Source organism: Emys orbicularis, chromosome 10 (assembly GCF_028017835.1).
Source record: "Emys orbicularis isolate rEmyOrb1 chromosome 10, rEmyOrb1.hap1, whole genome shotgun sequence".
NCBI classification, from domain to species: domain Eukaryota; kingdom Metazoa; phylum Chordata; order Testudines; family Emydidae; genus Emys; species Emys orbicularis.
Window position 1 is genome coordinate 64,438,820 of NC_088692.1, and position 23,820 is coordinate 64,462,639.

Genomic DNA, 23,820 nt, shown 5'->3' on the forward strand with positions numbered 1-23,820 from the left:
ATCTCCTAAAGGACAGTTAAGGGCTCCGTCTCTAGCCAGGGTTGGTTGAGAAGGAATAGGACCATTATCCGTGCATGCTGGCTAGTCTCCTGGCACAGCACGAGGAGGGACAGCACATGTGGAGGCCCAATGGACACTGCTAGCAAAGTTCTCTGATCAGCAGTGCAGGGACACAGACATACCTACAGTGGAGCACCCATAGCGACACTACTCGAAGAAGAATGAAAAGCTTTGACTTTTTAAAAAGTTTTCCCTTTCTTTTTTTAATCCAAAACTATTCGCCAAATTTACAGATTGTTTTGGTCAACCCCAAACTTTATTTTTCAGTGAATGAACTATAAACTCATCATAGGGGATTGAAAACTGAACTGGGGGAAAGGATGTAGAAACTGTGTCCCTCTGAGGAGGCTGTTTTCTCAGATCTTTTCCCACTCCTAAGACTATTATTTCCTAGCTTCTTCTTTCTTTCAGTCTTATTTTCCTTTCCACCTGACAGAAGATTGGTGGTGCTCTCACTTTCTGGAGTATCTGTACATATTGATTTTTCTCCTCCGTCCCCCCAGGTATAAAGGAGTTCCCACAACACTTGTGCAAAACTTAAGTAGGAATGCTTCCAAGATCTGCACTCTGCCTGCTTTGCTAACAAAAATCCCAGTGAAGTTTTGAGAGAGGCAAAATACTGAACTATGCAAAGCAATCTGCTTTTGCAATCAAATCGGGATTGCTGCTGCCAAAGTAATTAAACTGACAAACTGCCCAAGAAATTGACACAAATTACCATATATACTCGATCATAAGCCGGTTCGTTTATAGCCAACCCCCCCCCCCCCCCCCCAAGATGGATAAGTAAAAATGGAAAATTTTTATAACCCGTTCATAAGCCGACCCTATAATTCAGGGGTCAGCAAACGTATCCATCTGGATAAGCTGCTGGTGGGCCGAGATGGTTTGTTTACCTTGAGCGTCCGCAGGCATGGAGGTAAACCTAAGTAAACAAAGTGTCCTGGCGCGCCAGCTGGTTACCCTGACGGGCCGGGACAGCAACTGGTGGGGAAATTTGGGGGGGAGGGGAGAAGCTGGGAGTCAGGGGAGTAACCCCTGTGACCACCCCCCACATGACCCTACCCCTAGCCCAGGACCCCCCCACACTCTCCCCATCCCATTCCTTCCCACCTTATCTGGGGAGGTCGAGGGGAGGATGTCTCTGGCCTGGCTGGAGCTGCTCCGGCAGGCTGGGCAGCGCGGCCGCAGCCTGCTCCGGCGGGCCAGACCGGGCGGTGCGGCTGCAGCATGTTCCAGCGGGCTGGGCTGGGCGACACGGCCACGGCGGGCTCCGGCAGGCCAGGCAGGCAGCGCGGCCACAGCCTGCTCTGGGGGCCAGGCCTAGCGGCACGGCTGCAGCCTGCCAGCCCCGGAGCTGCAGCTGCTTCGAAGGCCGGGAGGAGAGCAGCGTGGCCAGAAGCGGAGAGACTCTGGCCCTGCCTCTTCCCTTCTGGCTCTGCTGGCTGTGCTGCCTCTCCTTGCTCCCTCTGTTGGGGGGAGGGGCTGTGTCCCACCTCTCCCTCTCTATACCCGTTCATAAGCCGACCCCCTTCTCTGGTGCTTCCCTTTTTTACTAAAAAAATTCGGCTTATGAATGAGTATATACGATAACTTCTATTTTTCTTATACTCTCTTTACTCTTTACTCTCTTTTTAAAAGTTGTGGCACAAAATAAAAGTGACTTGTTTGTTCTTTGGGACATTTATAACATGAAGGTCAATGCAACTGGATAATGCAATATCTGGATTTTACTCTCAATGCTCTGATCAAAGTTTTAGACAATGAGATGTAACCTTTTAAAATCTCATATTAAATTCTGAAGTGAATTGTGCTGACCTGGTTAGCAGCGAGGCCACGAATTTCCTATAGAGAACAAAAGAAAAATCTGAGTGGACAAGCTCCAATAACTAGTGCTTATGTTCTATTTTCTATTTAATTATAATATCCTCCAGCCTGAATGAACCGTGAGCTTACACTCCAACCTCCTTATGACTGGGATCCAGATGAAGAGGATGTTTGCATATTAAAATGTAGCAAGGTTGGAGGATGATCCATCGGGTCAATCTGAGTTTTACAGAGAATGAAAAGCCAGCTAAATTCTCCTTCAAGGGACAAGCCAAATAAGTGCTATATTTAAAGTGATTTTATGAACTATAAAACATATTCCAAAGCAGCACTCAGACCACTGTGTCTGCATTTAGTATTCCCTTGTAGTGTACATTCTATCCCTGTTAAACAAAAAAATTCCCAAACCCCGTATAGTAATATTTACACCATAGGAATAAAATGAATGTGAGAAAGAATAACTGTAAAAATCTACCTTAAATATATTTGCTTGAGATAAATTCCCATAAGTAACACTAACTATGCTATTAATGTGCATAAAATGTTACTGACATATTGTAAAACTCTGGCTAATTTAATAATGCCTGATGTGCCTTACATCATGTTCAAATGATGTAATAATACGCTGCTAAATGAGTCACCTCACATTAGCTTCATGGCAATAGCATAACTGATGGGTCATTAAAGTGAAACTGGTGTAGCATATTACTGGAAATACTGTTATTTTTGCTATTGATTTCTTCTTCTTTTTTTATTGATCCAAAACATAGAGCTTCTGGAACAAACATCGTTATTAGCAATAGCCACAATACTTATAAAATACTAACAGGCACAAATAAGTTAAAAATCCATCTATCATTACAGCATAAAATATTTTACAATACAATATTTTACACTGATTGAGTAAAATGTAATTAGACCATCACAGCATATAGATGCTGCCACATCATTGTAACTTTCAACAATCGTGTTTCATAGATTTATATGGCTATCATCAATTTCATTCTCTTAGTGTATTTTATAATAAGAATTAGAATGTCTTGTCTACATCTGCACGTACAATTTATAGAATTATTAAGTATATCAAGACAACTGAGCTGTTAATAAACATGTTACATTTTAAACTGAAATATTGCTGATTTTCTCTCTTCATTCTGTTCAGATCTTGTCTACTATTTATTATACTTCAGGTTTGTTTTTTTTAAAACTACTTTCTTACATCTTGGTAATAATTCAAAGTCTGGATAGCATTCAATACAGAATAAAAGGAATATACTTCTACACTTCAAAAAATCCACCACCACGTTCCATTATTTCTTCATGATTGTCTGGATTTACTGAAGTAGAGCATTTAATATATTATTTTCCTATATGTACAAAATGTTACTATGTAATTAAGAATTAATCCAACCATAGCTGTGAACCTTAACATACAGTTACATTGTTTATGACCTCCCTATTTACCTAGGGTGCATTTTAAAGATAATGCAGATTTGATTGCTTATTATAAAAACCAAAATCTGAATGGTTAAATATATGTGCACTGACCTGCAGATACATTCATGACCCTAGTTAAAATCCAGCATGCATTCACAATTCAAAATGTAAAATGTAATCTCCGCTCATTTCACTAACAGAACATGTAGTTTCAATCTTACCATAGATAAACTTGATGAAAACAGGCACTTTCCCTTATTTACAAGAACTCATTTCAAAATAAAGCACTCTTTAAGGTTCACAGAGAAACAATTTAAAAAAAACAACAACAACTTAAATTGATAGTGTGATTCCACACAGAAAAATATAAACATAAACCCAATTTAAAGGGACACCAAATATGGTGTTTTTATAAAGTGGCCTAGCATAGCATTTTATTCTATTAGTAGATCACAATTTCTGGATTTCTTCTAAAAAACAATGACAGTCACTGGTTTGCTTACAGCTCAATTCGACCATCTTACTAGATGTCTCCTTGAGGTTTTGCATTTTCCAAGGGAGAGAAGCTGTAGGAGACAGGAAGGTGCAGGACATACCAAGGATCCAGAGGAGGGAGGGAACATGCATTGAAGTCAAAAGGAGGGAAGCAGAATCAGGTCACTAAACACTTGGACAAACCAATTTGCTATGGAGTAAAATACCAGAAGCCGCACACAAAGCTTGTTTGGTTTGCGGAAATAGTTTTTGTGATAAATTGGAAAACTGTAGTCGGCTGCCTCATAATTCAGGAAAACTGCCTACAGGGCATTGTTAAGTATTGGCATTCTTCATGCTATATGGGATAAAAATGAAGGGCTTGATACTGCAAACATTTATGTAGGTAAATATTTTACACATGAATGGTGCCACTGAGATGAAACAACAACTCACATAAACAAAGTTACTTAAAAGTGTTTTTGCAGGATTGGGCTAAAAAAACAGAGTAATTGGCCCCAAAAGCTTAATACTCAAAGAGGCAGCAGAAAAGCATCCTAAAAACTTTTTGCTAAAAGTAACTTTGAAAACTCAAGCTCCCTATTGAGTAATTTCAATATATTTATAATTATTTCTTAATAGTTCTCTATGGCTTTAAACATTCAGCACATAGAGTTTACTGCATTAAAAGTTTTATGGAGATAAATGAAACATGCCTTTGAAGATTTACTGTAAAATTTTCAAAAGAGCCTAAGTCAGTGGTTCTCAAAGCCAGTCCGCTGCTTGTTCTGGGAAAGCCCCAGGCAGGCCGGGCCGGTTTGTTTACCTGCCGCATCCGCAGGTTTGGCCGATCGCGGCTCCCGCTGGCCGCGGTTTGCCGCTCCAGGCCAACAGGGGCTGAGGGAAGCAGCGCGGGCCGAGGGACGTGCTGGCCACCCTTCCTGCAGCCCCATTGGCCTGGAGCGGCGAACCACAGCCAGCGGGAGCCGCGATCGGCCGAACCTGCGGACCCGGCAGGTAAACAAACCAGCCCAGCCCGCCAGGGGCTTTCCCTGAACAAGCAGCGAACCGGCTTTGAGAACCACTGGCCTAAGTGACATAAGTTCCACTGACTTTCAATAAGACTTAGGAACGTAAGTGCGTAAGTTTCTTTTGAGAATGGAACTGAGGCACTTCTGAAAATGGTACTAAAGGTTTTACACATTTCACATTACTATTTCTGCTAGAAAATTCTAATTCAGGTCCCAATTCAACTAATAAGAAGTCATAAAAACTCCATCACATTTCCACATCACTTTCCACAATGTTGAGTTACAAACAGGTCTCTGCAGAGATCCATGTCACACAGCACCACATCTAAATCAGCAAGCTGATCAATTATAGCATGAGATATTGTATCATGTATCTTGAAGAGACGTTTAAGTTAAAGAACAAGTTGCAGTCTGTCACAGAAATTCATTGAAAATAATTAAATCAACAGATTTAACAGTATCTTAATTCTAAACCCCCTGTAAACATTAAGAAATCTTACATTTGGAGAGGAAAAACAAAACAAAACTTTAAAAAAAAGACAACTGGGATCAAAACTAAAACAGAGGAATCTAATCTACTAAAAACTATTTTTCCCTTTTATTTACAACTTCTAAAAAGGGGATGGGGGGAGATAAAGAGATTGGAAAATCCCAGGAAAATCTTTTAACAAAACAAAATAAAAAAAAGATTAGAATAAAGAAGCTTTTGGCTTCAAAATAGTTTAATCAACAGAAATTAAAATGAAATGGAGAACTGGCGTCACTAAAAAGTGGGCAAACAAAACCAATTTCTTTGAAGCGAAACTACAAGCAAAGTTAACCTCTTCCCACTGCAGAAGAGAACACAGTTTTATGTAATTTGATTGTAAACCTGTTCTGCAATATAAAAAATTAGCACTAATGAAAGTAATCAGTAAATTAGTAAATTAGCCTGCTTCCAAAATAATGTCAAACTTAAATTATTATATTTAAATATTGCACTTACTGACTTGTTTGAACAACACTAACGTTCATACAATCTACCATTGTCTAGACTAGCAATCATATGAAGTCCATAACTTGCATTTAAAGAGGTACTGCCGCTTTTTGGGAGACTGAATATTAATAAGAGTTTCACAGTACAGATACAAATGGGTCTTTGTTTTCAACATCTGTGTTGCAGAGAAGAGAAGGAGTAGAGGAATCAAGATGACCCTTACTTAATAGGAGAAGCAGTGCTACAATCAGTACTGCCACATGGTGCTGCCTTTTCATGCCTTACAAACTACTATTTAGAGACTTGGACAAGTGTCAAACCCAAGAGCTAAGTTTTTCCAAGGTTAGACATTCCTGAAAACACTAGTTCAAAGTGACTAGAATGTTTACTGGAAATAAGAATATATTTTCCCCACTGAAAATAAATAATCACAAATGAATTTCTCTCCTAGCACTAGACATGTAATACACTAGTTATTTAACAATTTTGGCAAAACAGCATTTGGTTTTCAGCATCAATTCAGGAGTACTGTCAAGGTGTAGTTTAAAAAATGTAAACATTTGCAGACCACATTCTTTTTAAGAAAAGGACTAACACATTTTGTTTTATAAATTGTTCTGGCTAAGAACTACACCTGGAATTTTTTTTTTAATCTAAGATGAACATATTGACACTGAAATGGAAATATGCCTGCATCTTACAACTTATTTTAAACATTACTAAAACCATTTATTATAAGAAATAACACAGGATTATGTTGGTGAAAAAATTTAGAAATCTGAGGATATTATCTGCCGTAGGAGCATTAACATTAAACAGAAGAAATAGAAAAGTTTGCTAATGCAGTGTATTATATATACTACCAGCATTTCACTTCTAGAAAACTGAATTCAAATTATAGCTTGAGTCACAAATGAAAATTAATCTGGTGGACTCAGTGCACATTCTACTCTCATTGACAATTTGGCCTGACTAGTTGTCTGCTCAAGAAAAAAGAAGGCTTAGATTTTCAGACAAACGATTTTGAGTATCTCTGTTTCTGGGTTCACACTTGGAAAGACCTTAAAGGGTCCTAATTTTCAGGTAGTGAATGATCAGCATTTTCTGAAATCTGAAGTTGGAGATCTCGCAAACAGCAGCACCCAAAAATCACTAGCCACTTTTGAAAAACTTGGTCCAAGACTGGAAAACCTGAGTAGTTTCAGGTCAGGATGAAAATACATTGGCCGAAGAATACACAAAGGCACGGGGGGAGGGAGGGGGAGCAACCAAAGACTCAAGGGATGGGGTTTTTATACAGGGACTTAGTCCTCCAGGTTACTAATCAAATCCAGCCTAGGTCAGTAGTTGCTGGAAGTTCATGGTTTGGTGGCCTATATGAAATAAATCTGGTTACTTTAGTCTAATCCCAGTGAACAATCACACCAGCTGGCAAGGAGGCCAAGAATTGAAAGGACTCAGTCCAAGATGATCCCATCTAGGAAAGGGGTGGAGCATATTGGGGAAGCAAGTTGCCAAACATGTATAGCACTGATAGTATATATATCCATTCTTTTGTTAAATAAAGGACTTGAGTCTCCAGAACTGTGGAAACAGTTCCGCTTTCACAAGCACTAAACCCATCTCAAATATACACACAAAAGGTTTGTGAGGCAGTTGGACAGCACTAGCTCTCACAAAGTACAATTCAAGCCAGTGCTATTAGACCTTTACATTCATTTCTGTCTTAGGTAAGAACTATTAGCCTGAAATGTTCAAATGAATTCAAATAATTACTGAATGAAGATAATTCAACTTCTTTTCAACGATCACCACACTTACTTGACAACCTGGTAGTCCTGGGTCTCTGCCATATAGTGGAAATGGACCCCTATCTGATGTTTTTCCTACAAAGCAAAAGAAAAAAAGGTTTGAAATAAACCCATTTTTGAACTGGCTAGATATTTTACATTAAAAATATTTGCCAGCACAACATTAAAACAAAACCTGAAGCCCTGTGCAATCTACAGAAAGCAAGTTGCCAGGTTAAAAGTGGGCTTATTCATATATTTCTTTTATATGGTTAAATGTCACTCTTTAGTCTATCAACATACCATAGTACAGATCAGGGATAATTTTGTACATTGTTATAGCTATCAATCTGTTATAAGCAAAATGAACATTTCTAATGCTGGCAGCACTATTTGGAAAAGTGATATCAGAATGATGCAGTGTAGTAAATTGATGGCATACAGGAAGCTGACATATAAAACTGGATGTCCAGACTCATTACCAAAGTATTTGGAACTCAGAACTGAAGAGGTAAAACGTTTGGGTTGTGGTGTTAACATGATGAGTACACCTCTGCTAGTTGAATCACAGAACAAAAAACAGTCCACAATCTTAGAGGAGTTACATCCTACTCTCCCAAATGGAGACAAGGTGGTATAATAGCAACAGATGAAAACAACAGGAAAAAAATGGGAAAATCAAGGAGAAAGTGCTGGCAGCAGAATAATCATAATAAAGGAAATTCTGAAGACCGTAACCTTCCGGTTCTTAAGCACAAAATGAAGCCCACATTCAGATGCCTAGGTTACAGGTTACTGTAATTTCATGTAACTGTTGCCACCTTTAATAAAGACATCTCATATAATCAATCATTTGGTGGGAAGAATCAATAGAGCTACTAGGGTATACTGACATTTGAAACAAATGCCACAACACAATAAACTAAAAAGGAGTGCAGGCGGTGGCACACATCCCTTCTCTGGTATTCTGTAGTGCAGCAACATGAGTTCCAAGTTTAACCAGAACACTCAGTGTCATACATAGCCTACCTCTGTAACAAGCACTAACTAATTTAACAAACCATTTAAGTGACAATTAGTGTGGATTTTTTTCTTTTAAATAGGTTCTTCCATGTACTAATAAAGGCATGGGGTGGTGAGGAAAGAAAAATGTAAAGCAGCAGCTTAGTTTAGGCTTTCCGGAAATCAGCAACTCTGATTTAGTTCTCAATGAAGCAAAACTTCAGCGCTATTTAGGACACTTCACACCCTCCCACCCCCAAACCACAATGCAGGCAATAACTTCTTTTGCTAACAAATTAAAATGCAACAGAAACACAATAATTTTGTAATCTATGATTGATTTAATCAACCCTGGAAACCCACATATGCCCACTCATCCTTTAAAACCTTCATCTCAGGAGAAAACTCTAACCATATAAAAAGCTCAATTAACCTACCCATTCAAGGGAACAACCAGACTTTCCCCACTTAGCCTTACAAAAGTATGGCTGTTTCCTGGCTTGCAGGCACCACACACAGGGCTGCGCTCATCATGCAGAACAGCTGCCCTAGTATGTTGCTGGTTGGGGTTGGAGGGTGTGAGGTGTGGCAAGGTATTACAGTGCTCCACCCCCTCTGGCCACTACTGGTAGCAATAGTCAACAGTGAGAAAGATGCTCCATGGCTCCCCGTAAGAACAGCCACTTCCCAGGCAATACCATAAAGGGGTGGGAAAGTGCTCCAGAGCTCCATTTACTGTTTCCAGTGCTGCTGGCTGAGTGGGAGGAGACAATCCAGGGCCCCACCCCTTACCCTGGTTGTTTCAGTACAAGGGACCTGTGGGAGACTTCCTAGAGCTTCATCTTTCTGACCCCTGCCAATGCTTATGGTGGCTTATGATGGGAGTGGCGGAAGAAGGCTCCCTGATTCTGTTTGCTCATGCTGTCCAGGGCAGACAAGGAAAGAGCTTCTCCCTGCTCTATCCCCCCCCATTCCCATCTTATTCACACCCACACAGTGGAAGTGAGGGAGGTGGAGTGTGGGATGGAGGGGGAAAGCAAATGGCAAAGAGGAACCAATAATGAAAGTGGGGTATGGAATAAACGAGGAGGGAAAGTGGAAAAGGAATAGAGAATGAGTGAACAATTAGATGAGAGTGGGGAAAAAGTGAGGGGGGGGGAAATGGAAGGTGAAGACTTTGCGCTCATGCGTTTTAAATTTAAGCTCAGGCAGTTTCAAAAAGAAGCCAGAGTCTACAATATCCTTCACACAATTATGTACTGATACGTTCTAATCTTTCTGTGTTCATTGTATTCTCAGATTTATCAAGTACGGGGGATTGATGTGATTCTTTTTAAAATTTACTACTTGCTAATACCAGCTTTACAAATTGAAGTCCCAATCCTGGAAACACCACAAGAGGAATATTCCACTGAAGTCAAGTATTTACAGCATCCAGCCTTAAAATGTGGCTGTGAGGTTCTCTATTAAATCTCAGATGTTTGACAAATAACATTAACATTGAGTGGGAACAGCCTCCTGAGCGTTGCCTCACCATCAAAGATGGTTAAAAAGTCAATCTCTGCCAAAGTGTGGAAAGAGTCAGAAAGACAATCACTGATTATAGAAAACATTAACTAGATATCTGTCCCAAGTGTGACAAACCATAGTATTGCACTCAAAAAATATCCAAACACACTATTCAAACCCTAATCTGAAGACAGTGATTAATAAACCAAGGATACCCACAATATTAAAAGCTCACAACATTTGAAGCATTTGAAAATGTCTATGCTTATTTAGCAACCAATAAAAGAAACCTCCCCCACAAATAATACATGTATCTTGTAATATCTTTTAGTATAAATCAGAAAACACAAATTCCAAAGTTGCACTTTGCTTTAACAATGAATATTGCTGAATTGCAGCACTCTTGGTGCATTCAGAAATAGTATACAGTTAAGAAAATCTTAGTGCAAAATAGTAAACAAATAAAAAGTGTGTGATGAACTAGATAATACGCAATGAAGACTGTTAGCTTTAGATATTTACCAATTTTAAATGCCAATTCTTTACTAGTTTAAATTTTTGCCTGCTAAGCAAAAGTTCATCTTGTTCATTTTATACAAATTACTACTTAAAATAGAAAAATGTCTAACTCCTCCTAGAACATCATCTCTGCATGATTATTAACATATTGGTTACTACAAATATTCTATTATAATTTACTGGTGAAATGGGAGCATTGCTATTAAAAAAAAAAAAAAAAGAGAGAGAGAGAGAGAGAGAGAAAAGTGAACATTTTTTTGCGGAAGCAATTTGCCTCTAACAACCATCAGGCACCAAACAAATAAAATACCTAGCATGCAAAATTATTTGAAGTAGCATGAATCATACTGTTCACGTTAAACAGACTCAGCATTTTCTTTCCAGAAAATGAGACTCTTACACCAAATGATAAACAACTTTGACTAAAGTATGCAGTATTCCAGGCAGGCTTTAAAACAAATATTTGTGTAACAGTAAATTACGAAGACTGGAAAAATCATCATATATAGATGGTTTATGTAACAAGTAGGAATTGTTAGACACAAGTAAAATGAACATTTTATACATTCAGTATAAAAGCATGGTGGGCCCATAGTACCCCACCCTACTGGGGGCAGAAAATTTCACCACACCATATAGATTTGTTCTGAGAAATGATTCAGAAAAGTAAAAACTATAGTTGAAATGCCATCACCTAGAAATTCATCAGAACTGATGTGATTCCTCGGTATGATAAAAATTTGGAGCAAGTCACACCAAATCAGTTCTCTAAAGGCCAAACCCTTTATGAAATACTTAAAACAGACTGTACAGCTTTGGGATAAAGTACTGGAGCATGCTTTTGAGGGTATGAAGAATCTACTGGCCACATCCCAAGTGCTGGCATTTTATGCTCCCAAGTCTGCAGTCACTTCAGCAGATGCCAGCTGGTCTAGGTGGGGAGCTACTCCAGTTACACACAGAAAATTGGAAGCCTATAAAATATTGTTCCAGATGGCTTTACGTCACCATCTCCAGGTATGCCCCGTGATGATGTCTAAAGGGGAAGGTGACCATCTATACTAATATGGGTCACCACTTTTATAAAATTGTGATAAATCTTGTACAAAGTATACCTTGTGAGGTATCGTTGGAAAATTTCTAATCTGCTGAGTATTATTATCTGGTTATAATTTGTGTAGAGTGACATGTGTGGAATTATGAAATTTTGCTATATGTTTGTAACTCAAGCATGTTGTGAGTCTGAGAAATGCCCTCAGGTTAGCTCTTCGGGAATAACAAAGGAACTATAAACAAGAGCCCCTGCATGTCATTCCCAAAGACACCTCAAACAGCACATATACAAAAGATGCAAGCAAAAATTGGCAATTCATATGAAGAACTAATGGCAAAGCATGTCCACCATGGAACGGCTTGACCCCATAACACAGTAAGCATTTTTCCAGCAAAAAGTGTCAAGATATAAAAAGCGAGAACAAAGGCCCCGGATACCTCTTTGTTACCCCATCTCTGGACTGGTGAATTCTGACAGGGGAAATTTTGAACGAAAGGACTATGGTCCCCAAAAACTATTTGGGCAACATAACAGATTTAACATCCCCGCTATTCGTTTTGGAATACATACTTGAATTTTGCTAATAAATCTTTAGTTAGTTTACTAAAGCATTGGGTACAGCGTTGTCCTTGATGAAGGTTCTGAGCATCCACTGACCTGTGTAAATGACTGGCCCCTTGAGGCTGGAAGAACCTAATGTCTGGTGATTTTTGGTATTAATAACCTGTTATCACAGAAGTCCAGTTTGTCTGGATGGTAATATCGTCTGGAGTGTCTAAGAGGACTGTCTGTGGCTCCATATTAAACCAAGATAGTGATCCAGGAGCACACATTTGTTGCTGGTTTGGTTAAATATAATTATTGTATAGAATATACAAGTGTTTCCCAAACTTGGGACGCCCCTTGTGTAGGGAAAGCCCCTGGCGGGCCGGGCCAGTTTGTTTACCTGCCCTGTCCGCAGGTCCGGCCGATCGCGGCTCCCACTGGCCGCGGTTCGCTGCTCCAGGCCAATGGGAGCTGCTGGAAGCGGCGGCCAGTACGTGCCTCAGCCTGCCTAAAAAAGAGCCCTGTTAGTCACCCAGATTCTCTAAAGGTTTAGGATGATAGAGAAGCACACCAGTAACATTTTGAGGGACAGACTGGTCAGAGAAATGAAATGGTTACCTACTGTAACTGTGGTTCATTGAGAAATTGTGTGTATTCCACTGAGGTATGCGTGCAGCCAGTGCACTGGAGCTGGAGAATTTTACCTCACAGTACCCACAGTGGGGCAGCACTCACACCTCGTGGCCATAAACACTCCGCTGGCTATCTGAGGCAGCGCAGCTCCAACCCCCTCAGTTTCTTCGCACCAGACACTCAGGCCTGGTCTACACTAGGCGTTTATGTCGAATTTAGCGCCGTTACATCGAATTAACCCTGCACCCGTCCACACCACGAGGCTATTTAGTTCGACATAGAGGTCTCTTAAATTCGACTTCTGTACTCCTCCCCAACGAGGGGAGTAGCGCTAAATTCGACATGGCCATATCGAATTAGGCTTGGTGTGGATGGAAATCGACGCTAATAGCTCCGGGAGCTATCCCACAGTGCACCACTCTGTTGACGCTCTGGACAGCAGTCCGAGCTCGGATGCTCTGACCAGCCACACAGGAAAAGCCCCGGGAAAATTTGAATTCCTTTTCCTGTCTGGGCAGTTTGAATCTCATTTCCTGTTTGGACATCGTGGCGAGCTCAGCAGCACTGGCAACGATGCAGAGCTCTCCAGCAGAGATGGCCGTGCAATCCCAGAATAGAAAGAGGGCCCCAGCATGGACTGATCGGGAAGTCTTGGATCTGATCGCTGTGTGGGGCGATGAGTCCGTGCTTTCCGAGCTGCGCTCCAAAAGACGGAATGCAAAGATCTACGAGAAGATCTCTAAAGCCATGGCAGAGAGAGGATACAGCCGGGATGCAACGCAGTGCCACGTGAAAATCAAGGAGCTGAGACAAGGCTACCAGAAGACCAAAGAGGCAAACGGACGATCCGGATCCCAGCCCCACACATCCCGTTTCTACGAGGCACTGCATTCCATCCTAGGTGCGGCCGCCACCACTACCCCACCACTGACCGTGGACTCTGAGGATGGGATATTGTCCACGGCCGGTTCCTCGGACATGTTAGCGGACGGGGAAGATGAGGAAGGAGATGAGGAGGACGAGGCAGTCGACAGCGCTTACCAAGCTGATTTCCCCGACAGCCAGGATCTCTTCATCACCCTTACAGAGATCCCCTACCAACCGTCCCCAGCCGTTAACCTGGACACAGATTCAGGGGAAGGATCAAGCAGTAAGTGTTTTAAACATCTAAACATTTATTTTTAACAGAACTGGAATATTAACAATAACAACAATGTGTTTTTCATGATTTGTTTGCCCTAGGCGCTTAACTATTCAGTCCCAACTATTTAAAAAAAATCTAACAATGTCCGGTTTTGCATGATTCTGCTGCCCAAGCCGCTCCACTCTTTAGTCCCTGCCAGTGCAGCTATATTAAAATGCGGTCTATATGTCCGGGGATAGAGCTGCAATCCTCCAGGGACATTTCGAGGAAGCTCTCCTGGAGGTAACTGGAAAGCCTGTGCATCAGGTTCCTGGGGAGAGCGGCCTTATTGGGTCCTCCGAAGTAGGAGACGTTTCCGCGCCAGGAGATCATCAAGTACTCCGGGATCATAGCCTTGCACAGCATGGCGGCATACGGCCCTGGTCTTTGCAGGCTTTCCCGAAGCATTCGTTCTTTATCGCTGTCTGAGATCCTCATGATTGTGATGTCGCTCATGATGACCTGCTTTGAATTAGGTAGGGGACTGTTAGTATTGGGACTGCTTGCTCGTTCCTTTACAGAACTGTAACCGCCAGTTTACAGCCACGCGGTGGAGGCGGGAGAGGGGCAGCATACAGGGATCTTTCCCTGGGACAGCCGCGAGGGGGTGGGACAGGGGCAGAGTTCATGCTTGGCCGATTGCTGGCAGCAGAGACTGGCATTGCTTTCAATGTGAAAGGAGGCCAGTGCTACTATTAAAGTTTTAAGCAGCCACAAGTCTACGGCTTACCATGTCTGCCTGCTACAGAAATTCCGGTGTCCTGCCCCGCTTCCCAGATCGGCAGTGCAAGACCCCAGGCACTGAAGGCGAGGTCCGAAAATTGGACCTTGTCCTGAGTGCGCATGTGATAGGTGCAGTGCATGGTCTTGTTCACAGAGAAAGACTATGTTCTTTGTTCACAACTACATTTATCTTTCGGAGGAATTCACTACCTTTTTCTCATTCCCACAGCCACATCTGCGACTGTCTCCCAACCCAGCCTGGCATCACACTCCCAGAGGCTAGCGCAGATTAGGCGGAGGAAGAAAACGACGCGAGAGGACATGTTCTCAGAACTAATGGGCTGCTCCCGAGCCCAGGCAGCACAGCAGAACCAGTGGAGGGAGAATTTGTCCCAAATGCACCGGACACACATGGAACATGAGGAGAGGTGGCGGCAGGAAGACCAGCAGGCGACTCAAACGCTGCTTGGACTTATGAGGGAGCAAACGGACACGCTCCGGCGCCTTGTTGATGTTCTGCAGGAACGGAGGCAGGAGGACAGAGCCCCGCTGCAGTCTATCAGTAACCGCACTCCCCTGCCACCAAGTCCCATACCCCCCTCGCCCAAAGTCCAAAGAAGGAGGGGCGGCAGAGTCCGTGAAAACTCTCACTCCACCCCTGCAGACTGCTCAAGCACCAGAAGGCTGTCATTCCCCCAAATTTGACAAGTCCTTTCCTTCCCGCCTCACCCAAGCCCCCGTCCAAGTTTCACCCCCCAGTTTCATGTGTGGTTGTTAATAAAAAATACGTTTCTGTTCATTACTGTTTCCATCATGTTCTTTTGGAGGAGAGTCTGTCTGAAGGGGGGGAAGGGGCTTGGTAATTGGACAGGACAGTCACCTTTAGCAGGGTACAGAGGCGGGGGCAGGTCCAGCAGCAGGGCACATACACAGTGCAGTGACTAGTTACCCTGGTCAGTCTGGGAGGTGGTTTTCATGTTCTGTGGGGGGGAGGGGGGGTTGCTCTGTGACTTTGTGGCGGGGGAGGGCAGTTACAGATCTTATGCAGCGGTCCTTTTTCTGGATCACAGAGCCACGCAGCAGGGGATCTGTAACCCTCCTCCCCCTGCCATAAAGTCACATAGCCCCCACATACACGCAGTCCCGCTCAGGAGGGCTGGCAGGCTCCGTTGAAACAACCAGTCCACCACTGCGAATCCTGTCATTCCTGGAGTTTAGAAGCATCATCTGCATCAGTACACTACACCCGCTCCCCACCACAGTCTGCGTCCCAGGTTTAAAACATTCCCGCGAAAACAGTAATAAAGACAACGGTGTTCATTAACAAAATAAAACTGATTTTATTTTTTTGGAAGGGGGTGAAGGGGGTATGTAACTGGAGAGGATAGTCAACATTAACTGGGTAAAGAAACGGGGGCAGGTTCAGCTTCTCTGTACACAAACTGAAAAGTCACTGGTAACCGTGCTCACTCTGGACCCTAGCTTTCAAAGCCTCCCGGATGCACAGCGCGTCCCGCTGGGCTCTTCTAATCGCCCGGCTGTCTGGCTGGGCGTAATCAGAAGCCAGGCTATTTGCCTCAACCTCCCACCCCGCCATAAAGGTCTCCCCCTTGCTCTCACAGAGATTGTGGAGCACACAGCAAGCTGCTATAACAATGGGGATATTGGTTTCGCTGAGATCACAGCGAGTCAGTAAGCTTCTCCATCTCCCCTTGAGACGGCCAAAAGCACACTCCACCACCATTCTGCACTTGCTCAGCCGGTAGTTGAACAGTTCTTTTTCAGTGTCCAGGGCGCCAGTATAGGGCTTCATGAGCCAGGGCATTAGCGGGTAGGCTGGGTCCCCGAGGATCACTGTAGGCATCTCCACATCCCCAAGACTTATTTTGTGGTCCGGGAAGTAAATACCTTCCTGCAGCCGTCTAAACAGACCAGAGTTCCTGAAGACGCGAGCGTCATGAACCTTGCCCGGCCATCCGACGTTGATGTTGGTAAAACGTCCCCTGTGGTCCACCAGTGCTTGCAGCACCATTGAAAAGTAGCCCTTTCGGTTGATGTACTGGCTGGCCTGGTGCTCCGGTCCCAGGATAGGGATGTGAGTTCCATCTATAGCCCCACCGCAGTTTGGGAATCCCATCGCGGCGAAGCCATCTATGATGACCTCCACGTTTCCCAGGGTCACTACCTTTGAGAGCAGTACCTTAACGATTGCGTTGGCTACTTGCATCACAACAACCCCCACGGTAGATTTGCCCATGCCAAAGTGGTTCGCGACTGACCGGTAGCTGTCTGGCGTTGCAAGCTTCCAGAGGGCTATGGCCACTCGCTTCTGGACAGTCAGGGCTGCTCGCATCCGGGTGTCATTGCGCTTCAGGGCAGGGGACAGCAACTCACAAAGTTCAAGGAAAGTCCCCTTCCGCATGCGAAAGTTTCGCGGCCACTGGGATTCATCCCAGACCTGCAGCACTATGCGGTCCCACCAGTCCGTGCTTGTTTCCCGGGCCCAGAATCGCCGTTCCACAACATCCACACGACCCATTGTCACCGTGATGTCCTCGGCGCTGGGTCCCGTGCTTTCTGACAGGCCTGTGCTACTCTCAGACTTCAGGCCCTCACCGCGGTGCCGTAGCCTCCTCGCCTGGTTTATCTGCATCTGCCTCTGGTAAAGGTGGATGATAAGCTGCGAGGCGTTGACAACAGCCACAACTGCAGCGATGGTCGCAGCGGGATCCATGCTCGCAGTGCTGTGGCGTCCGCGCTGTCACTGACCAGAAAAGTGCGCGAACTGATTTCCCGCCGGCGCTTTCAGGGAGGGAGGGAGGGCGGTAGTGACGGACGGATGACGACAATTACCCAAAAGCACCCTCGACACATTTTTTTTACCCAGAAGGCATTGGCGGCTCGACCCAGAATTCCAATGGGCAGCGGGGACTGCGGGAACTGTGGGATAGCTGCCCACAGTGCACCGCTTCCAATGTCGACGCTTTCCCCGTTAGTGTGGACTCACAAAGTCGAATTACTGTCCTTAGTGTGGACACACATGTTCGACTTTGCAATATCGATTCCACATATTCGATTTAAGTGAAATCGAACTACCCTCGTAGTGTAGACATACCCTCAGAGACTAGACTCAAATGCAGAAGGTGTACAGAGGGTGGTTGTGGAATACACATCAGCATCACAGCTTGAAGAGCCAGTTAAAGTAAATAACTTTCTTCTTCTTTGAGTAGATTCATCCATGTATTCCACTTAGGTGATTCACAAGCAATACCTGCAGGAGGTGGGGCTCAGAGTCTCCTTAAACAAGAACTGAAGGGCTGAAGAACTGCCTTCCCAAAGTTTGCATCTGCTCTGGATGCTGCAGTAATGGTGTAATAGTTTGTAATTGTATGTATCAATGACCATGTGACAGCCCTGCAAATATCCAATATTGAGATGTCACTTAAGAATACTATTGACGTAGCTTGTACTCTCATAGAATAAGCTCACACCTGTAGAGGGGGTGTAGCTGATGCTGTTTCGTATGCAATCTGGAGGCAAAAAGTTATTCATTTAGAGATCATCAGTGAGGAGACTGCCTGTCCCATCATCCGGTCTGCTTATGACACAAACAGAAGAGGCGAAGCCGAAAAGGGTTTAGTCCTGTACAGATAAAAGGCCAGACATCATCTCATGTCCAATGCGTGAAGACCTTGCTCCTCTGGAGCGGAGTGCGGCTCTAGAAAAAACAAAGGCAAATATACAGCCTGGTTTAAATGAAACTGAGAGACTACTTTAAACAAAAATTTTGGGTGAAGCTGCAATGTCACTGTCTCTGGAGAACTGTATGTAAGAGGCTCTGCAATCAAGGCCTGCAACTCACACACTCGTCTCTCAGATGTTATCGCCACAAGGAATGCATTTTTTTGACATAAGAGAAGAATGGGGCAGGATACCACAGGCTCAAACAAAGGTCCCATGAGAGCTACTAAGACTATGTTAAGGTCGCACAAGGGAACCGGTTCCCACATCAACAGATGGAGAACGAAGGATACCTTTCAAGAATCTTGCTACCCATGGCATTGGAAAATACCAATCTTCCATGAATGGGTGGATGGAAGACTGAGATCACTACTAGATGCACCTGCAATGGGCTAAGCGTAAGGCCCGACGACTGAAGAATCAGAAAATACTCCAAGCTGTCTTGGATACTAGCCAGCATTGGCTGAACTCAGCAGACCAATAATCACACTGAAAAACGCTTCCAGTGAAGAGGTCATCCTGGTAGAGGGCTTTCTACTACTAAGTAGGATCTGTCGAACAGCCGCCAAACATCGCTCCTCCTCCTCATTCAACCATGGAGCAACCACGCCGTGAGACGCAGGGACACAAAGTGCAATCGTGATTCTACGTGAGCAGATCAGGATGGAGAGTAAGGGATATGGGAGGCTGAATCAACAGCACGAGAAGGTCGGAAAACCAACACCAACATCCTCATTGCTGTGTCGGAAAACCAACACGGCAATGAGGATGAGCTTGGCCCGATCCACTTCCAGCTTGAGAATGACTTGTGGAATGATCAAGTTAGGAGGAAAGGCAACAGGAAAGCCAATTTCCAGCTGAGGTGGAAGGCATCAGTTAGAAGCCTGGACTGAGGCCCCCCTAAGAGCAGAATAGACAGCATTTCCTGTTGTCCCTTGTAGCAACCAGGTTGATCATCAAGATGTCCCAGGCTGCAAAGATGACTCACAAAACACTGTGCTTCAGACATCACTTATGGTCCCGGGAAAAATTCCTGCTGAGATGGCCTGGGAGAGGATTCTGGACCCCATGCAAGTGATTGGTTATTGGAGCGATACTCTCATCAATGCAGAACTGCCACAACCTGATCACCTCTTGGCAGAGCACACTGGAGCATACTACCCATTGCCTGTTCACAATACATGGCTGCAGTATTGTCAGTAAGCATGTGAACTACCGAACCCTTGATGTGATCTAGGAAAGCTTGACAGACATCTTAGGTGGTCCGAAGCTGCAGGACACTGATATACAGTGGAGCTGCCTGCTCCGACCCCAGGCCCTAAACCTCCAGTAACATATCAAGGAGGCACTGGTGACAAGAGTCCTGTTTGGTAAGGGCCAGGCAAAGGGAATGCCTTGGCATACATTCCCCTGAACCTAACGAAATAAAACTAGAAAAATACACTAAAATAGTGAGAGATTGTGAGGTTAAGACCACAAACAGCTCAGACTCCAGCCACAGAGAGTAAGAAGGAACTTAGGGGGGTAAGGATGGTGCTGCAATGCAGAATTTGCACAGAATTAATGTTCTGTGCAGAATTTCCTTTCTCTCTGCAGAACTGGCACTGCAGAGCTGTTGGTTGCCACTTGGGGCCACGGGACCTGGCAAAGCCCAGCTCAGCAGCTTGTAAATAGAAGACACTGCTCAAGGTGGGGGGGGGGGAGAAACTTGAAGGTTCTGGGCACCTGCAATTTCCAGCATGCCTTGAAGGAAGGAGGCAACATGCAGGAAACTCCATACAAGCCTGGGACCCAGCATCAGGCTGTATCTCCCTCTGGATCCCTGGGCTCTCGGGAGTAAGGGATGTGGGTTGTTTGGGCTAGGGGGATGCCCCACAGCTGGGCTCTGGTGGGGAGAGGTGCGGGTGTCTGGGCTGGGTGGGGAGAGGTTGCAGGTGTCTGGCCCCCCAGTGGGGAGAGGGTGCAGGTGTCTGGCCCCTCCCCAGTGGGGCTCTGGAGGGGAGGGGGCAGAGAAACAGGAACTGGGCTGTCATAGGAATTTCTTTAACTCTCTACTCCTGGGGAAAATTTTGTTGTTGTCTGTACTGTTACAGGCATAGTTGCTGACAGGTATTTTGAAATAAATTATGAAAATAATTGAAACTGGCTTGGTTATATAGTGTTATTTTGACAAATAAAATATGCAGAATTTTAAAATATTGTGCACAGAATTTTTAGGCGCAGAATTCCCCCAGGAGTAATGCAGGAGTTTGTCCCATGAGACTGCCAGATTTTCAAATGACAACTTGCTAGTTGCACATACTGTAAAATAAGTAACTGCAATATATCAAATTATGTGCTTCCTTTGTTTTGGTTAGATGAGTGAACAACTTATTTTGCACTAATCATTCGGAGAGCCGTATGAGATTATAGGGGATTCAACTCAACATATTAAAAATATTGGAATTCTAAATTGTGACATGAGTAGAGCTAAAACACAATTATATCACAATGTTAAGTGATATGACTAAACGAGTTATGGTCATATTGCTCAAAAACACTCTTTTTCTCTCAAGTGTGAGGAGTTGAGTAATTCCTATTACAATATACAAAAACAATCAATCAAACAATCACTATCTGAAAAAGGGGTCAGTTGAAAATCTCTGAATCAAAATTATCACAACTTTAAAAATACGCTTTATAAATGCAGTGGATTTACATATCTGGAGAGCTTGCTTCATGGAATTCTCCGAGATACACACAATCCCCACCCCTACCCCACCACTATACACACTCCATGCCATCTGAGCTGAGAAGAGGGAAATCCCTAACGGTGGTTTATAAGATTTTGTATTTTAAGAACATCTGCTTAAAAAGATAGGCACTCCTCTGCACACACACTGCTACATTTTACAGATTCAGAAGAAAGAGTGGGACAACATGCAATTTAGATTACACAATTTAAAACTACACACAAAAACTATGTTAAAAGAACTTTACAGTTGCAAAGTCAAGTACTCAAAAGTTAGGAAATGCCAGAATTAAGGTTGCCTGTGCATAGTGCATTAGACATTGCCAGTGGTAGTCGATGTCAGCATTTAAATTCTCCTAATTAGGTTAAAAAAACTCATACCCCATGAAGATCAAATGGACTGAGAGGGGGTAATTTAAATATTGCGCTGATATCTCTCTATGGCTGTATAAAATTAAGAGAGATTAGTCAGAGTTATTATGCATCTAAAAGACATTCCAAGAATCTTCTTCAGAAAATCATCCCAACCCCAAAATGAATTTTCTATTATCCACTCCATAACACCTCAACGAAAAATCAGGGGGAAACGGGGGAATCTTGCAGCATATCCTGAAAGTCAACAACTCTGGGATCTGGAGAACCAAGAGGAAGTGAATTCCTAGAACCCAAGATCCCTAGTCAGGAATGCCCTGTCTCATTTGCAGCAGGGACTGTACACTTGATTACATTTGTGGTCATACTGCACTGCCACAGAGGAGGTTTCAGGTAGCCTTGTACAACTTCATAGGTAGATAGGAGTTTGGGAAAATAGAAATTATAATGAACATTCATTTGGAACCTGAATCATAGCAGGAACTGTTAGACACCCACTAATAAAATTAAACATTTTGGGGCATTTTGAAATCTTTTAGCTTTAAACCATACAAAATAAACTGGCATCTCGTGTTTTCTTCCTTCTTTTCCCTTCACACTACTCCCTTCATGTCTTCCTGTGTGGTAATATAGTTTTTCCTCAAGTTTTCCCCTCTAATTTTGTTTTTTCTTTAATAACCATTCCCTATTTCTTTTCTTTCTTCCCCTACATTGTGTTCCCTTCCTCCTCACCATATACTTCCTTTAAGCTCCTTTCTTTCTGTGTGTCACAAAGCCCATTTCCTTCAGCCAGCTTTCCATGGCTAGCCGCTTCTCCAGTGCTATATTTTTCTTAAGTTTAAAAAAATAGCAATTAAAGCCTTATACACAGCATTCTGTAGCCTTTTATTTTATTTATTATTTCATGAGTTGACCATAACATCACATAATACAATGATAAATGGATAATAAAATGAACTAACTGGCTACAATTCTAAATCACATTCTTGCTTTATAACCTATCACATCCCTCCCTTCTCTGCCCTTCCTTTTTCTTGTGTAATTTCCTGTGTTTTACACTATGTTCCAGCTCAATCCATATTTCATTTAATTCAATGGCAGAATCCCCACTAACTTCCAGTTTTCATTTGCATGGTTTGCGTAAACATCAATTATTGTAAACCAGTGGGCAGATTATACCAGCCAGAAAGATAAAATAAAGTCCAAACTATAGTTCAGGCCAAGGCCCTTTTTTCTTCAGGGCTTGCTTATCATCACAAAATGATTCAAGACAAGACAAAAGTACCTCAAAGCTTTCCTAGTTTTCAGCAAGCTGGGAGGGGAGAGGATACATCTACCTTCTGCATAGCCTTCACTGGATATCTCCTAGACCTCCACAGAGGAACTTCCTTCAAGATCTTATCTCAACCTTCATCTTCTCCAGAATAAACCAGGAGCATTCCATTATTAAGGGCTTTTCTACATGGGGTAATTTACCAGCATAACTATACCAATATAATTATACCACATCAGTATAACTCCCTGTGTAACACTCTTATTCAAGACTAAATTTCCCCATGTACAGGTGCTCATAGACTCCAGCAGGCAATCATATGACACCTCGTCCGCTGACCTCTCTTCATTATGGCTTGTCTTGAGCAAGCCCTGCACTTAGGAGGGCTATGTCTCATAATGGAGGTTAAGATTCTGTCACGGGTATTTTTAGTAAAAGTCAGGAAGAGGTTGCGGGCAATAAACAAAAATTCATGGAAGTCTGCAACCTGTCCCTGACTTTTACTAAAAATAAAAGCCCGGAGTGGGGGCGGACCTAACAGTCAAAGCGCTGCCAGGGCTGACCTCCGGCAGCTGCTCCAGCCCTGCTACTGCGGCAGGGGCTGACCACCACTGGTCCAGGGACCCAGGGATCACCGCTCCGGAAGCCCCGGGGCCAGCCAGCTGCTCCAGCCCTGGTGCTGACCACCAGCCTCTGCTCCAACCCCGCCGCTGCTCCAGCCTAAGGGGGGCTGACCCAACTCCAGCCATTGCTTCAGCCCTTGGGCTGCTGCACTGGCGTCCCTGGGGCTGACAGCTGCTCCAACCCTGCCCTGTCCCGAAAGAAGTCACGGAGGTCCTGGAAAGTCACGGAATCTGTGACCTCCGTGACAGAATTGTATCCTTACCCATAGCAGAGGTATATTGGCCATGCTTGTACCTACATTCCAGCACTGTTACA

The 23,820-nt window shown here is 43.6% G+C and overlaps 1 protein-coding gene across 1 annotated transcript in view; it reads right to left on the minus strand.

Moving 5' to 3' along the window:
* The window catches only part of TCF12 (transcription factor 12), a 315,099-nt gene that overhangs the window by 93,900 nt on the left and 197,379 nt on the right, over window positions 1-23,820 (minus strand). Inside the window, exons 6-7 of the mRNA XM_065412643.1 lie at window positions 7,627-7,691; window positions 1,879-1,905 (exon numbers count right to left, since the gene is read on the minus strand). Of these exons, the coding sequence (XP_065268715.1) occupies window positions 1,879-1,905; window positions 7,627-7,691 (92 nt within the window). The remainder of the gene's footprint in view (window positions 1-1,878; window positions 1,906-7,626; window positions 7,692-23,820) is intronic.